The sequence below is a fragment of the Lepidochelys kempii genome, chromosome 1 (genome assembly GCF_965140265.1).
Source record: "Lepidochelys kempii isolate rLepKem1 chromosome 1, rLepKem1.hap2, whole genome shotgun sequence".
Classification (NCBI taxonomy): domain Eukaryota; kingdom Metazoa; phylum Chordata; order Testudines; family Cheloniidae; genus Lepidochelys; species Lepidochelys kempii.
The window spans coordinates 288971485-288989360 of NC_133256.1; the positions used below are offsets into that span (position 1 = coordinate 288971485).

Genomic DNA, 17876 nt, shown 5'->3' on the forward strand with positions numbered 1-17876 from the left:
TGCCGGCTGCTCCAGATGCCTGAAATGATGTACGTGCGCAGCTAGGGAGTGGTGCATGACTGCTCTTGCAGCTTCCCTTTGCTTCCCTGTCAGAAAGTCATTTTTCTGCAGGGAAGCAAAGAAATCTGCAGGGGACATGAATTCTGCACACACGCAGTGACGAAGAATTCCCCCGGGAGTAATCTTAGATTTCGAAGGGCTTGTCAACACTATAAACTTAAGTTGACCTATGTTAGACTGACTAACAGCCACCGAAGAAATTACTGCGGTGGTTGATGTCCACATTGCTTTTTCGTCGGTGGTGCGTGTCCTCACCAGGAGCGTTTCTACCAACTTAACAGGGACAGCATGGGAGGCTGAGAACCAGGGCACCCAGCACTGCGTGCAGCTCCCTGGCGGCAACCTGGCTCCCCACTCTCTGCCAGGAATGGGAAGCACCCCCCCTTCCCCCCAGTTCTCAGCTCCCTGCAAGGAGCACAGCAGCCAATTGGACTCTGGGTATGGAGCTTCCCACTGGGCACAGCTGTACTCCAAGTGGGGACTGGGGAGCCGAGAGCCCGGAGGGGTGGGGGGGCAGCCAGACTCCTGGAGGGGAAAACTACACCCAGAGTCCAGTCAGCTACCATACTCCCAGTGGGGGTCAGGGAGCTGAGAGCCCAGGCTGCAACCCAGCTGCAAGCAGGAAGCCAGGACCTGGGGGGGGCAGCAGGGCTCTCTGTGGGGAGGGAGGAGCATGGGAAGCAGATTGAGCCTGAGTGACAGCCCAAGCCTGAGTGGCAGCCCGACTAGGGAGCCAGCTTTCTTGTCAATTTCAAGGCTCCAGCCCTGACTAAGACTAAGAATGACAGCCCACAGATGTAAGTAACGCAGTGTCTATAGGGACATAAGCCCTCCACCTCTTGTGAAGGTGAAACTATTATGTTGGTGTAGCATGGCACTTATATCAGAAGGAGCAAGGCTGCAGGGTGTACACTGACATAATTAGGACGACGTAAGCTGTTTTACGTCAACCTATTGCTGGAGTGTAGACCAGGCCTTTTGCAGACACTTCTCTTTCTTCAATGAAGAGGCAGGAACATATTTAAACAAGTGTGATTTTAAACCCTCATTTAATATCAGCCACTAGCCTACAACAATGGAGACCCAGATTTCTTGTAGGCCCAACCTGCATAGGGAGCAACAGTCATTGATTACAGGTTCCTCCTCACAGAAAAAGGAGGGAAATGGGAATTGTTCTTTGTACTATATAATGCTAAGTGCTCTGAAAAAAATCAAGTACTAAGTGTCTTAAATTAGGCACCCAAAATTAGTGGGATACTCTTGACCTTAATCACTCTGTGCCTCAGCTCCCATCTGTAAAATGGGGACAGTACCACCTCCTCACTTCACAAGGGTGTTGTCAAAATAAATTCATTCATGTTTATAAAACACTCAGATATGATGAGTGCCATAGAAAATCTCCCCAAAAAATTAATATGTTTATATGCTGAGCACGTTTGAATATTGTGCAGTCAACAAGGCCTGTGGGCTCATCGAACAATGAGAAGAAAACAAAATATTGAATAGCTGCTCATTAAATGTCAGTCCTGTGCATTGAATGAGGTATGGGCCTGTGGAAAGAAATAGTATGTAATTATGTAATAAAGGACTGTATCATAATGCACACACACAAGGGAGCTGAATTAAGGTTGCACAGGCAACCTTAATTCTGGCATGTCATAATTTTGAGTGCTTGACTTTGCAACCATAATAATGTTCTTTTAGGATCATTTTGTGTGAATATAGAACTACCAAAGATGGACATTTAAAAACAGATAAATCATCAAGAGACTCCTATTTAAATCTAGCTATTTAAAAAAATATACAGTTACCTTTGAGTGTCTCTGTAAATCTATTAATTTGACAAACCATGTTTGTCTTTATTTCCCCAAGTGTTTTGCTCTCGTCTGGTGCTATTTGTGAAAGATAAACAAAACTGGGAAAGAAAAAAAAGTGTCCCTGCTTTGTCATTTATAGTAAATGTAGGTTTAAAAAATGCATATCGAACTGTCCTTTCTAAGCTGATGATGTACCTTTAAAAACCACCCAGCCAGGCACCTATGCAATTGCCATCTCAAGTGGGTCTTTCACAATTTTCTTAGAAGTCCCCAGGGAATGTATAGTAGGGAGATAAATATATATTATGAGAGAGAATTTACTAGTGGTAAACAGGCAGCATAGGCACAATCCTTTCCTCTACTCATGGTATCAAATGTTTCCTGCAATAACACATAATAAACTCCTATACACTAAGATGATTCCAGTATATGGTGGCTTTATATCAGTTTAAATCAAACTCAAAGAGATTACTAATACTGCAAGTCAGCAGATGAAGAAACCATTATGTATCCATATAGTTTAATATGTTCAGCCACTGAAATCCAGAATTTCTAAGAACATAAGAATGGCCATACTGGGTCAGACCAAAGGTCCATCAAGCACAGTATCCTGTCCTCTGACAGAGCCCAATGGCAGGTGCCCCAAAGGGAATGAACAGACAGGTTATCATCAAGTGATCCCTGCCCTGTCAACCAATCCCAGCTTCTGGCAAACAGAAGCTAGGGAGTAAGTCAGTAGCCGCGCTGAACATGCACAATCCAGTCAGCACTAGAAACAGTGGGGGATGGAACATGCTCAGTGGGGATGAACTCTTTGGAGATTTTTATCTGCTAAACCCAAAGAAGTCTGTACTAAGCACATGCAAACAGATTTTTTTCCACCCCCAAAGAGCAACTCAGCATGCTCCAAACCAGGACTGTAGGGTGAAGTCAGACTTTCCCAGGGCAGGGTGATGCCAGACACCAGAACTGAGAGCAGGGAGCCTATCTCTCCACTGCTCTCAATGACCTCTCTACTGATACATGGGCAGTATGGAGGAAAAATCTGTCTGTCTCTAATGGAGAGAAGACATGACCCAGAACAGCGAGAATGGGAAAGGAGAAGATTAGGACATGCAGCTTGGTAAGACTGTGACTGGGCAGAGGGGATAAAGAAACTGTGACTGGCAGTTAGAAGGTGAAGACTGGGCCTGACTGGGCAGGAAGACTAGGATTGGGAGCTGGGGTGTGGTGGGGAGAAGGACACAGGGAGCCATTAAGGGAAACACAGACACTGGATAAGGAGTTGGGGGCAGGGGCAGAGGGGGACTAGGACTGAGAACAAGTGGGCCGTGGGAGGTTATGTGTGTGTGAATTCACCAGTGTCAGCTATAAATTTAAAGACATTTTTCTATTATTTTTATACCTGTTTTATATCTTATTTCTGGAGCCAAATACACTCTTAATGAATACTATTTAAAAATCTCAATCTGTGCCTAATACTTATCAATGAGGTTCAGATCAATCTAAGAAATGCCATATTGCAAGTCATTTCTGAATCCTTTGAAAAGAAAAACAAAAAGGAGGGACAATATAGCCATCACTGTAACTGGGGGAAAAAACAAAAGAAAACAAAAAGCTAATGCGGTCTTGGGATGCATCAGGAGAGGTATTTCCAGTAGGGATAAGGAGGTTTTAGTACCGTTATACAAGGCACTAGTGAGACCTCACCTGGAATACTGTGTGCAGTTCTGGTCTCCCATGTTTAAGAAGGATGAATTCAAACTGGAACAGGTACAGAGAAGGGCTACTAGGATGATCCGAAGAATGGAAAACTTGTCTTATGAAAGGAGACTCAAGGAGCTTGGCTTGTTTAGCCTAACTAAAAGAAGGTTGAGGGGAGATATGATTGCTCTCTATAAATATATCAGAGGGATAAATACAGGAGAGGGAGAGGAATTATTTAAGCTCATTACCAATGTGGACACAAGAACAAATGGATATAAACTGGCCACCAGGAAGTTTAGACTTGAAATTAGACGAAGGTTTTTAACCATCAGAAGAGTGAAGTTTTGGAATAGCCTTCCAAGGGAAGCAGTGGGGGCAAAAGATCTATCTGGCTTTAAGATTAAACTCGATAAGTTTATGGAGGAGATGGTATGATGGGATAACATGGTTTTGGTAATTAAATATTTATGGTAAATAGGCCCAATGGCCTGTGATGGGATATTAGATGGGGTGGGATCTGAGTTACCCAGGAAAGAATTTTCTGTAGTATCTGGCTGGTGAATCTTTCCCATATGCTCAGGGTTTAAGTGATCGCCATATTTGGGGTCGGGAAGGAATTTTCCTCCAGGGCAGGTTGGAAGAGGCCCTGGAGGCTTTTCGCCTTCCTCTGTAGCATGGGGCACGGGTCACTTGCTGGAGGATTCTCTGCTCCTTGAAGTCTTTAAACCACGATTTGAGGACTTCAGTAGCTCAGACATAGGTGAGAGGTTTTTTGCAGGAGTGGTGGGTGAAATTCTGTGGCCTGCGTTGTGCAGGAGGTCAGACTAGATGATCATAATGGTCCCTTCTGACCTAAATATCTATGAATCTATGAAAAATGAAAAAAGACCACCACCTTTAAGTGTTCACTTGTGCATGAAATAAAATATTCTAGCTCCCCCTGCTGGCTCAACAGTTCAATACTTGACAGAGGAGGCTGGATAGGAAACCAGAAGAAGGGGGGAAAAAAACCTGAAAAACTAACACATTTATTGTGTCTTTAATGGAACTCTGCAGGAAACAATGTTTGCAATATTGATAAAATAGTTTATTTTTAAGTTTCTAAAAAGGCATTACAACAGAAAATATTTAATATCTTTTTAAAACATATCAAAAGAAAAGTTTGTAACTTCATGAATAATTTTATTCCCTATTAAATCTCATAAAAATGTTCACAGAAAGGAAATTTCATTCATCTGGTTCTGCTAAGAAAGTATATTGCTTCAAAGGGAAAAATACTAGAAAATGTTACTACTCACTCCTTTGACATAAATTTCAATCCAGTTTATGCAATAATTTTAGTTTTAAACATCCCTATTAGGAAACCAAATTAAATGTGTGGAAATCTAACTGATGGATGGCTAACCCTTTATTTACAAACAAAAGTTAAATGGAAATAAAATTAAGCCACTCAAACATCTCTTAAAAAAAAAAAAAAAAGAATATGGGGTTAAAATTTGTCGTTTCAAGCAACTCTGGTTTACACTTTGGCCACTCAGAAAGGAAATGTAATAGGTGAAACAAGCATACTGTCAAGAAAGCAACCAAAAAGTTTGTGTAATCTCATTAGAGAAAAAAAGGTGTCACCCTTACACATTCTCTGAATGAGAACTGCTAACATAATATTCGGCAATTTTCTAATTTCAGATATGTGACACAGACACATGCCCCTTCATTTATTCTTTATTGAAGTCTATTCTACAATCCCGGATTGATATAAATATAGTATTCTTTGTGATTAAGCAAGCATTGTTTGCTTATGGCACTTTCGTGCACACACCAAATGTGGACCTGAAGTAGTTCATCCCTAATAGACATCTATAATGCCCCAGCATCATTCCTACTATACCAAATAAATACAATAAAGTTACTAAATTACAGGTAAGTGTCTGCTTGGAAAAAATATCTGGCATCAGGAGACCACTATGGCATTCTATCCCACTGACTTACCCCTTAACATTTTTTTCCCCCAAACAGATTCCATTGAAATAAAGGTAGTCAACCACTAATTATTTCAAATTAAAACTCCAACATGGTGTACTGTTCTTAGCATTTATCCACTGTCTAACAGAACCCTGGCAATGTATACTTCTAATCAAAATGCATTTTATTCTGCAATACATTTTATATTCTATAGCAGTGTCTACTTGTGACCACAATGCATTTCATTCTACAAATGCATTTCATCTGCCAATGACAAATGTTTATATCAACATACAAAATGTCTAAGTATATGAAGTGCATTCTGTTAGAATCCAGTGTTGCAACATGCATGATGACAGTTCATTCCTGCACACTTGTTCTATTAGTTCTTTTTACTACCAAAGAAGTTACTATTATGTGCATTGTACTGATTCTTGATGGCCCTGGAATAATAAAGTCAGTCATGAGCCTCTAAAGCTGCCAGAAGACCACACTTCAAGTATTTAATGAATTCCAGCAGAGACCTGAGAATGAATCCCGCTCAGTATTTGATCCATCCAGTAGTTATCTGCATGGTATAATAAAAGTTTTAAATTTTAAACTCTTATGTTATCACTTAGAATTTAAATGATCATTGTAAAAGGTTTTGACAGTTTATTCACTGCAGAGGAATAGACAAGTGTATAGTATGGTTAGCCACAAAATAATAGGCCAAATTTATCCCTGTCATATAACTCCACTGATTAAGTGGAGTTGCATAAGGGATGAATTTGATTACCATGTTCAGTTAAGGGTTTGAATTATATCACGTAAACAAAGCTCGGAATTGAGGCAGAATCACTACCATTAACTATTTCACCACGGTACTTGTTTGCATTTGATCTATTATTATATGTGGGAGGGGGCCACTGAGCATCTGAACATCACAGGCAAATTAAGACTGGATTCTTATCTTTAGATGCAAATTTCAGTGCTGTTGTGTGCAGCATTTTTTTTTAAATATAGCACAAACATAGTGTGAAACTTTGTACACCAGACACGGCGCCATTGTATAAATAAGTAGGTTTAGGCAACATTTTAAATGACTTAACTTATGTTTCCAAACAATTTTTTAGCCTGTCACTAAGAAAATCTTTTTAGACATTTTTTAGAGAGCAATGTGGTTTGCCCAATTTGCCTTAATGAGTTCTTGACACAAACATTAGTAATACAAGACACTGCAATACTAATATGGAGCAGCACATTAGAAAGCTTTACTGCCCATAACAAAAACATCGCAAGAATACATTTTTATTGTAAATCTTTTGTGATGCTTACCAACATTTTTCTTTAGATACTTTTAAAATAATTATTGGTTCTTCTATCAGAAACTGGATATTTAAAAATGTAGTTGAAAAAGAAATTCAGTGCCCATTAGAAACAACATTTGAACTTGCTATGCACTTGGCTTTCAATTACAAGAACTTTTGATGAGTTTCAAAAATAAGTTATGCTTCTAGTACAATAATGTACTATGTCCAGTGATTTCTACTAATATTTTTAATAGGTACTGAGGCACGTAGACAAAATATGCATTCATGAGCGTGTGTATAGCTGGAGCGCTATACACTAAAATAAATTCAGTTAAATTTTGATTATTTCATATTATGCATTTATTTCAATGTCACCACAATGTATTCTAAAAAGTCTTTTTAAAAATTGAAGACAAGTGGAAAAATCTATGTTAATGCCATAACATTTCTGAGATTTTAGATGCACAAAATGTCAGAACATTCAAAGTTGTATTCCCACAGCAAATGTAATTCTGTACATATATGGTGTTAATATTTTTACATTAAGGCATAAAAATTAACACTTTGTGGACCTGATCAAGAGCCCACTAAAGCCAACAGGAATCTTTCCACTGACTTCAGTGAGTGCTGGATTACGTCCTAAATGTACAAATTGACTAAATTACAGTTGCTTTGGGATACATTTGAACTTCCTGATTTTTGTGTGTGTATCTAGATGTCTACCACAATGTTAAACAACTTTTACTAAATATAAAAGCCTAATTTAGAGAACTATACTTAGGGCCCCACCAAATTCACAGCCATGAAAAACGTGTCACAGACCGTGAAATCTGGTCCCCCCGCCATGAAATCCGGTCTTTTGTGTACTTTTATCCCATACTATACTGATTTCACAGGGGAGACCAGCGTTTCTCAAATTGAGGTTCCTGACCCAAAAGGGAGATGCAGGGGGGTTGCGAGGTTATTTTAGGGGGATCATGGTATTGCCACCCTTACTTCTGCGCTGCCTTCAGAGCTGGGGGCCAGAGAGTGCCGGCTGTTGGCCGGGAGCCCAGTTCTGAAGGCAGCACCCCGGCAGCAGCAGCCCAGAAGTAAGGGTGGCAATGCTATACCATGCCACTGTTATTTCTGCACTGCTGCCTTTTTCAGAGCTGGGTGGCCGGAGAGTGGTGGCTACTGAGGGCCCAGCTCTGCAAGCAGCAGTGCAGAAGTAAGGACAGCAATACTATACCATGCCATCCTTACTTCTGCACTGCTGCTGGAGGCTGCTCTGCGTTCAAAGCTAGGCTCCCGGCCAGCAGCCGCAGCTCTCCAGCTGCCCAGCTCTGCAGACAACGTCACCGCCTGCAGCAGTGCAGAAGTAAGGGTAGCAGTACCGCAACCGCCACCTACAATAACCTTGCGACCCTCCCCACACACAAATGTTTTGTGGGTGAGGACCCCTACAATTACAATACCTTGAAATTTCAGATTTAAATAGCTGAAATCATGAAATGTACAATTTTTAAAATCCTCTGACCATGAAATGGATCAAAATGGACTATGAATTTGGTAGGGCCCTAGATATACTGCATGCCTGTAACCAGACTTCAAACATACACACACACACACACAGCTGTTAAACAATAACTGCACATTTCAAAACTGAAATTGCTTTCTCAGGGATAGCTAGTTTGTTTTCTTTCAGACAAAGGTGCCACTTTCCAATAGTATGAATAAAAACAAAAACATCTAAAACAAAGATTCACAGTTCTTTTACACTTAGGGTGAAAAATCCTGAATCTAGTAAAATCAATGGGAGTTTTGCCATTGACTTCACTGTGGCCAGGATTTCACTGTCAGAATTTAGGACCCAATCTTGGGACTACTCACAAAGTTAAAGTTATGTTTGTGCTGAAGCATTTACAGAATTGAGGCCTTGAAAATTTTTCTGGGGAAAAAGGAGAGATTAGAGAAAGAACATGTATTTTAAGTACTATATATCGACTGAGAACTCGTTTGCTAAATTTCATGTAGAGCACATCAACATTTATAAACGCTCAAAGATCTAATTTTACAATAGAACCAGACAAACCCTTAACTATACCACATTAGCATATATGTCACTACAGTAAGTTTTTAAAATAAACCTTTTACATGCACCTCAAAGCTGCTGCAGGCATTTTTGTAAGTGGTCATGCTTATATTTACTTTACCTGAACATTTACTGTACCTGTCACGCTGCGTGTTAATAAAAAAATAAGACTGAATATTAGGCAATTTTCATATATCCTTTCTAAAGGTATGACATGGTTTTAGATATGACATTTTACAGTTTCACTGTACAAGAACCTGCTGAAAGTAGTTTAGTGCCTTTCGACAATGATCAAAAATTAAATACAAAAATATTCTGTTTAGTCAGAGAAAAAAACTAACACTCAGAAAGCAACATTTCTCTTCTTCCCCACAGCTCCTATTTTGAAACCCTTGCATAAATGACAGATGTTGATATTCAAGCTTCCTAAGAATATCTATAGTTCTGAATCCACTTCGTAAAGAAATGGCATACTAGTAATACTGCTCTGGAATGAAAAACATACATACAACACACAGTTACTAATGAAGAGAAAATAATGGCACTTACTATCTCCCCCCAGCCATACAAAAGATAACAATTAAACACAGCAAGCAGAATCAACATGTTTCCCCTATGCTAAAGTTGAAAAGGCATTACAGAGCGTACTTTATGAGAGAGAGAACTTCTTCAATGCATACATCTTGGAATATTATAGCATATCTTATCAATTATTTGGACCAATTCTTTTTAACTGATTCACATGCAACTCGCATTGACTTCAATGGGAACTAGGTACATGAATCTAATAGCATCAACTAGATTCTTGATTTTAGAACTTGTTTAGAAGTCTCATGCTAGGAAATTCAAGGGTTTAATCGAAATACTGCCATATTAATTAAATAAACTACTCACAACTAATGCACACATACACAAAACAGTACTTACGGCGTTTCTGGGAAACAGCCTGCAAACAGGCTGTGACAATATCACAGTTCTTCTGCACTTTATGTAAAAGCCTATCTTTCTGCTTCAGATGACGAAGCAGCTTTGCTGACTGAACACAAATTCTGTAATTCAGTTCTCGTACTATAGTTGCCAGTTCATCAGCATCTGTCAATAAGCAGAACACAAAATTATTACAGTCCAGCCTGAAACACATATGACTTGAGTTGACTGAGTCATCTATGGTAACTGCTATAGCAGCCACTCCAAGGACCCATTGCTGCAGATATTTACATATGTAGCTTTTCTAATGATAGTAGCTTTATTGGATGGGACTATTCTAATGTATAAGTGCTTTCAGGAGCAGGGCCAAAGTCAATAATTAACTTGCACACACTGTATAAGGGCAGAATTTTAATTTTTCTGACTTATAAATTTGTGCTTATTGTGACAGATGTAGCCAAAAATACCTACTAGTTATGCTGTTACATGTATGCCTTAAAATATGGTTCTCTCTGAAAACAGTGTATGGAAAACTGGAATGTTCTTATTCATAGATCTGATCCCTGTATGTATTCAGAACCACGTTCATGGACTTAGGAGTAATAATTTATTTTTTTACTCTGGTTACCATGTAGAATCAACAGAGGGAGTGACATTGATTTTATTCTTTCTTGTGTATCAGAGCCATTCACTAAGTTACAGTTACACTCATGCAAACACTGACAAGTTTTGGTTCATTAAATATATTCTAGACTGAATTAATAGTATGCTGAAATCGCAAGTTTCCACTAGAGACTGAGATTACCATCCATAAAATCAGATGGAGCAATACCACCTTAACAGGCCAGATACAGAAGCAAAAAGCTTTTTGCACAGATTTGAAGAAATTGGCAGGTTTCACTTCCTGGTTTTTTCCATGTCAACAACAAGACTGATTTAACATCAGGAGACAAGAGGCCTATGTATAGTCCTCCTTTCCTTAATATCTAGTGTCACGGTTGCTTACTTTTCATGAGCATTCTTGGATAGGTTCATTTTGCTATTGTCTGAGTTCAAGTTTTCCAAAGTGTAAGACAAATGCTGTAACAGCTTTGTTTACTTTTTACATTTAAAATTTCCCCCACCCGACTCAATTTATTTCCAAATAAGCTAACATGTCAAAAACTTCGTCAGAAATAAAAAAGTGACCCAAATATTGACTACCTTTAATAATGTGGAATTTGTAATGCATGACCAAGTTTACAGAGTTATTATGCTTCGCTAGTTTAAAACTATAGAAATTGTGCATAAGGTCACACAGAGCTAAATAAATTCACAAAACCGGTTTCCTGAAGGCGCCCTCTATCTGGCAACGTTAAGGTCAACAAATCTTTCAGGAACAAGTGACAGCTGGTCACTATTTGAGATTTATGTAATTTCAAAAAGAAAAAAATCTGGAACCCATGTTTTGTGAGACAGATTCCAGAAAAATATGAACACGTTTAACTGAAAATAATGGCCCAACACACTCACGCTGCACCTGACATTATCATCATTCAAGCACTGAATATTTTGATAAAATCCTGATTATCCCACCCTCCTTTCCCAGGAGTTATGCAGGTGGAGGAAGGGGCAGTTTCTCAGAGAGGAGAAGCAGCTGTGTAGATGGGAAGGAAAACCATTCTGGTTTGTTTTGTTTGTTTTGGCAAGGGCGGGGGGAGGCTGGAGAGGTAATTTTTGTGCAGATGGAGGAAAAGGTAACACTTGCACAGGCAGAGAAGGTGAAGAGGTGGGTGGAGAAATAAGTCCAGGATAATAGAGAGGAGGAGATGGGAGTGGAGGGAAAGGAGGCAGGATCAAAGAAGGTGTCATCCATAAGCAAATGCGAAGGATTTGAGTGATATAATCACTGTGCCTCTGTACAAGGAAGAGTTTGATGCAGATTAGGGAAGGGGTTGTACAGTGGGCAGGGAAGAGGCTGGGGGCAATGGACAGAATAGGTTACTCCCTCTGAAATTATGGATACTTTTGGAGCAATGTAACCCGCATGTTGGTGGCTGGCCAGGGATGAGTGTAGGGTGCAGATCAGGACACTCCCAATGCTAGTGGAGCGGCTACACAGGGATAGACTCATAGACTTTAAGGTCAGAAGGAACGATCATAATCATCTAGTCTGACCTCCTGCACACTGAAGGCCACAGAACCTCATCCGCCCACTCCTGTAATAGACCCCTAACCTCTAGCTGAGTTACTGATGTTCTCAAATCATGATTTAAAGACTTCAAGTTATAGAGCATCCACCATTTACACTACTTTAAACCCGCAAGTGACCGGTGACCCATGCCCCATGCTGCAGAGGAAAGTGAAAAACCTCCAGGGTCTCTGCCAATTTGACCCAAGGGTTCAGGTTGGGGTGCAGGGTAGGATACTCTTTGTGCCAATGGAGTGGTGGGGCAGGATGTTCCCCATTCCAGTGGGGCAGGAATTCAGATTCGAAGGCCAAAAGGGACCATTGTGATCTTCTACTCTGACCTCCTGTATCACACAGGCCATAGAACTGCTCCCTAACTATCCTAGAGCATAGTTTTCATAAAAAATATCCAATCTTGATTTAAAAATGGTCCAGGATGGAGAATCCACCATAACCCTAAGGAAATTGTACCAATAGTTAATTATCCTCACTGTTAAAAATTTGCACGTTATTTAAAATTCTGAATTTGTCTAGCTTCAACTTCCAGCCATTGGATCATGCTAGATTGAAGAGCTCATTATTAAATATTTGTTCCCCATATAAGTACTTCGAGATTGCAATCAAGTCACTCCTCAAGCTAAATATATTGAGCTCATTGAGTCTATCACTGTAAGGCAGGTTTTCTAATCCTTTAATCATTCTCGTAGCTCTTCTCTGAACCCTCTCCAATTTATCACATCTTTCTTGAACTGTGGACACCAGAACTCACACAGTATTCCAACAGCAGTCATACCAGGACCAAATACAGAGGTGAAAAAACCTCTCTACTTCTAATCAAGATTCTCCTGTATATCTCTGAGGATCACATTAGCTATTTTGCCCACAGTGTAACACTGGGAGCTCATCCTCAACCTATTGTCCTCCGAAACCCCCAAATCTTTTTTCAGAGACACCGATTCCCAGGATAAAATCCCCAATCCTGTAAATATAGCCTACATTCTTTGTTTCTATATGCAATACATTTACATTCAGCTCCATTAAATCGCATAGTGTTTGCTTGCACCTAGTTTACCAAGTGATTCAGATCATTCTAAATCAGTGACCTCTCCTCTTCATTATTTACCACTCTCCCAATTTTCAAGTCTTTTGCAAAATTTATCAGCGATGATTTTATGTTTTCTTCCAGGTCACTGATAAAAAATGTTAAATTATGTAGAGCGAAGAACCAATCCCTGTGGGACCTCACTACATACATACCGACTTGATGACTATTTCCTGTTTACAATCACATTTTAAGATGTATTAATTAGCCACTTTTTATGTGTACCATAATTTTATATCATCCTAGGTTTTTTAATCAAAATGTCATGTGCTACCAAGTCAAATGACTTGCAGAAGTCTACGTATATTACATCAACAGTACTTGCAAAGTTCATCAATCAAACTTGCAATGTCACCAAAAGAAATACCCAGTTAGTCTGACAGAATCAATTTTTCATAAACCCATGTTGGACTTTCATTAATTACTTTACTCCCCTTTAATTCTTTATTAATCGAGACCTGTATAAGTCGCTCCATTATCTTGCCGAGAATCAACATCAAGCTGACAGGTCTAAAATTACCTGGATCTTCTTGTTTACCCTTTTTAAAATATGGCACAAAATTAGCTTTCTTCCAGTCTTGTAGAACTTCCCCAAAATTCAAAGTCTTATTGAAAATCAGCATTAATGGTCCAGCAAGCTCCTCAGCCAGCTCTTTTTAAAGTCTTGGATGCAAAATAACTGGACCTGCTGATTTAAAAATGTCTAACTTTAGTAGCTTTTGTTTAACATGCTCCAGAGATACTAGTGGAACGGAAAGAGTGTTATCACTATATGATGAGACTATATCATCTGTGTTTTCTCCAAATACAGAACAGAAATATTTACTGAACACTTCTGCCTTTTCTGCATTATTATTGATAATTCTACCATTTTCATCTAGTAATGGACCAATACCAGTGTCAGGGTTCTTTTTGTTCCTAACACATTTAAAAAACTCCTTCTTATTGTCCTTAACTCAGCTGGCCATATATTTCTCCTTGTGTCCCTTTGCTTCCCTTATCAATTTTCTACAATTCCTAAGTTCTGATTCATATCCATTATCATGAATTTCCCCTATCTTCCATTTGTTACATTTAAAAAAAATGTATAGCTACTTTCACTTCCCCTCTAAACCAGATTTTTTTTTTAAACCAGCACAGCTTCTTCTTCAATTGTGAGTGTGTGTTTTTTGGAGCATACAGTAAGATGTTCTTAAAAGATTCCCAATTATAGTTCAAATTTTTCTGATTAAATCCACTCTCCCAGCTGATTGGGCTCACAGTTGTTTTCAGCTTTATGAAACTGCTGCTTTAATAGGGTCATGTATACATGTTGCGGGCCTGGACTTTATTCTGTTTGCAGGAATGAGTTTGACATGCAGGTGGCAGTGGGAGGGCCGGGCAGGAATGAGGCTGACATGGGGAGAAGGATACTCAGTGCTGATGGGGTGGCCGGGCAAGGATGAGATGGGGGTGTGGTGCAGGATACCCCCAGTGATGGTGGGGTGGAAAAGGCAACATGAGGTGGGGGTCAGGGCAGGGTACTGCCCGTGCCAACAGGGTGGCTGGGTAGGAATAAGGTAGGGGTGAAGGACAGGATGTTCTGGTGGCTGGGCAGGGCTGAGGTTGGGCTGCAGGGCAGGAGACTCCTACTGCTGTGGGGTGGCCACAGTACCGGGTTTACAATGGTGCCAGTGGTGCCAGACCCACACTTGGAAGGGGCCCATAACAACAACTTGGAGGCCCACAAATGGTTAATCCAGCCAAGCCACTGGCAAGCAACGTGCTGCAAGGTGCGTGGGGAGTTGTAGTTCGCGTGCCGCTGCCTTCCACTGGGGCCCTTGGATCTGCGTCACCAGCTACACTAGTAGTCCCATAATGCCCCGCACCATGCTGTGAGCTGCTGCCCCAGTTGAAGTGAGTGGCAGCAGAGTGGACCCAAAAAAAAGGAAACGGTGCAGGGAGAGGGTTCCCAGTGCTAAGGCGCTGAACCCGCCATGTCGCCCTCCCTATGGGGCACAGGGTAGAGACTCCTGGCTCGGCCCTTCCATCCCCGGGTCTCCCCCACTCTCCTGGGGTGGCAGCAGTGCTGTGACTCCCAGTGTGCGGCCCCCTGGCAACCCAGATACCCAGCCATGGGCTCCTGGGCACCATCTTGACCCTGCAGCTTCATGCCTGGGGTGTGTGTATGTCTTCGGACACCATGCAGGGTGGCGTGCGGGAGGCTGGTTGTCAGTGGCCCTCAGGACGGGGATGGCGGGGGGGGGGGCAGTGACAGCAGGGCTGGCTGCCACCCCCCTGCCAGTGGGAATGCCCAGAAACTTCTCCCCCACAATCTTCCTCCCCACACTCCACCCCAGTAACTTTACTGTTTCACTTAAAGTCATGTGAGATGGTGAGGCAAAGGGAGAAATAGGCTAAAGAAAATAAGAGTTTTTTTTAAGTTTTTTAAAACATTATTGTACCAAAGTAGAAAATCCAGCTTTAAAAAAAAATGTATTTAAGAAACATAACTTTGGGTGGAGGGAGGTGGTGGTGCAGAGATGCAGGTGCAACTCCACTGACTGCTACATCCAGGATTAATATGGCTCATAAATGTGAAAATTAAACACTTGTATTCAGGTCCCCAAGCAGGCCCCAAGTCTTTAAACACAAAAGGCAAAACTAACAAACAACCCCCTCCCAGACAAGTAAAGCAAATTCAGGAATATTCTGGGTATATTGATGCTAGCTCAGTTTGTTCTCTATGAACTGAGTGGAGGTCTCAGTCAAGCATGGCTCAGATATCTTATTTTGTTTTTAAATAAATGTTTTCATCCCCATCCCAGCAGTACCATATTTACTGTGCCACCAACGGTTCCATCGCGCTGGGCCCACACTCGGAAGGGGCCCATAACAACTACATGGGGGCCCACAAATATGTTTGGTGCCGGGCCCAAAAAAAGGTGAATCCAGCCCTAGGTGGCCGACCAACATGAGGTGGAGCCACGAAGCAGGGTACTCCCAGTATGGCGGGGTGGCCGGGCAGAGCGGAAATGGGGGCAAAGGGCAGGAAACACCCAGTGCCTTGGGGTACCCGCGCAGGGCAGAGATAGGGACAGGAGGCGGGAGACTCATGGCGCCTTGGGGTGGCCAGGCAGGGCGGAGATGGGAGCCAGGGCAGGGTACTGCCAGTGCAGGTGAGGTGGCTAGGTAGGGATAAGGTTGGGGTGAGGGCCAGGATGCTCCCAGTGCTGGTGGGGTGGCTGGGCAAGGCGGAGGTGGGCCTGCAGGGCAGGAGACTCGCGGTGGCCAGGCAGGGCGGAAAGCGGGCGCGGGAGACTCCTGGTGCCAGCGGGGTGGCTGGGCAGGGCGGAGGTGGGGGCGGGCGGTCCGTCCGGTGCCTTTACCTTTCTGGCCCAGATACTCGATCTGGTGCCGCTGGCTCGGCCGCTGCTGCAGCTCCTGGAGGAAGCGGGACTCGGCGCTGCTGCCTCTGCCCCCGGGGAAGACATCGGAGCCCGCGGACGCCTCGGTGGAGCTGTCCACGCTGTCCCGGTGCCGGGCGCGGCCCCCGCAGCTATACAGCTCCGTCAGGAGGCCGCTCACCAGGGACGAGGTGCTGCGGTACCTGCCCGCAGGATCCTCCTCTTCCTCCTCCTCCTCCTCGGCCAGGCTGTCCGCGCTGCTGCCGCCCCTGCCCCTAGCGCCCTGGCGCTGCGGGCCGGGGCTCCCCGCGCCTGCCGCGGGTTCCCAGGAGCTCCCGCCCTCCAGGTCTATCTCCAGCAGCTCCATCCCCCGGGGCCGCCGCCCGCCCCAGCTGCCGCCTCGCCATGCAGGGCGGCTCGCAGCTCCCGCCCCTGCCTGCGGCCGTCGGGCCGAGTTCCGGGTTGAGCCAATTCTACACCGGGCAGCGGGGGGAGACTCTGTACCTGACATGAACTTGTCTCCGGCCTGACGCAACACCCCCCGCTGAGTGGTACAGGCCACCCTGGTACAGGGTTGGGGCATTGCACCTGCTGCGAGGGACCTCGTCCTGGGACACTGCACCTGTTGCAGAGGTGTGGGGACCCGGACCCCCCGCCCCAAGAACACTGCAGCTGCTGCGGGTGGGGGGGACTTTCGCACAGCCACAAGCCCCATCACCTGTCAGAAAAACATGCAGACTAAATTATGGATATTTGAGTTTGATTAAATGTTATTTATATAAACCCGGTGAGAGTAGGTTTGTACCTATGTATCTAGCTGTGTGGGATGGGGTGGGGGCCCTGTTATGAATTTGCTCGGGGCCCAGCGAAATGTTATTTGGGTCTGCTGTGGAAACTCATCATGAAGCACCAGGAGAAAAACCACACTAACTTTCAGTACTGGCTGAGCAGCTAAAGTCTCCCAGGAATGAATGACCTGGTTGGAGAGAAAATGCAGAGTGAGTAAAAAGAAAAGGAGTACTTGTGGCACCTTAGAGACTAACAAATTTATTTGAGCATAAACTTTCGTGAGCTACAGCATCCGATGAAGTGAGCTGTAGCTCACGAAAGCTTATGCTCAAATAAATTGGTTAGTCTCTAAGGTGCCACAAGTACACCTTTTCTTTTTACGGCTGCTACTCTGAAACCTGTCAGAGTGAGTAAGTAGTGTTAGAGAGTACACTGATTTCTTTATTCTAATACAGTTCTTTGCTAATATTAGAAGGAATCAATTGTTTCTGTGATCTTTTCGCCGTTGACACGACATGACAACCTAGCACCTGATTACCTTTCTTTTTTGAACAGCCTGCCAGGTGTATACGTTTGTGCTACTGTACCTG

General features: G+C 42.7%; 1 protein-coding gene across 3 annotated transcripts in view; it reads right to left on the reverse strand.

The window, feature by feature from the left end:
* Positions 1 to 16960, reverse strand: part of TBC1D30 (TBC1 domain family member 30) — an 84000-nt gene extending 67040 nt beyond the window's left edge. For 2 of the 3 annotated variants that reach the window (XM_073327870.1, XM_073327869.1), the window contains exons 1-2: positions 16480 to 16960; positions 9840 to 10004 (exon numbers count right to left, since the gene is read on the reverse strand). In XM_073327870.1, the coding sequence (XP_073183971.1) occupies positions 9840 to 10004; positions 16480 to 16864 (550 nt within the window). In that variant the 5' untranslated portion in view covers positions 16865 to 16960. Of the gene's footprint in view, positions 1 to 9033; positions 9053 to 9839; positions 10005 to 16479 lie in introns of those variants that run through there. The other variant, XM_073327874.1, reaches the window with a different exon arrangement.
* Positions 16961 to 17876: the final 916 nt, after the last annotated feature.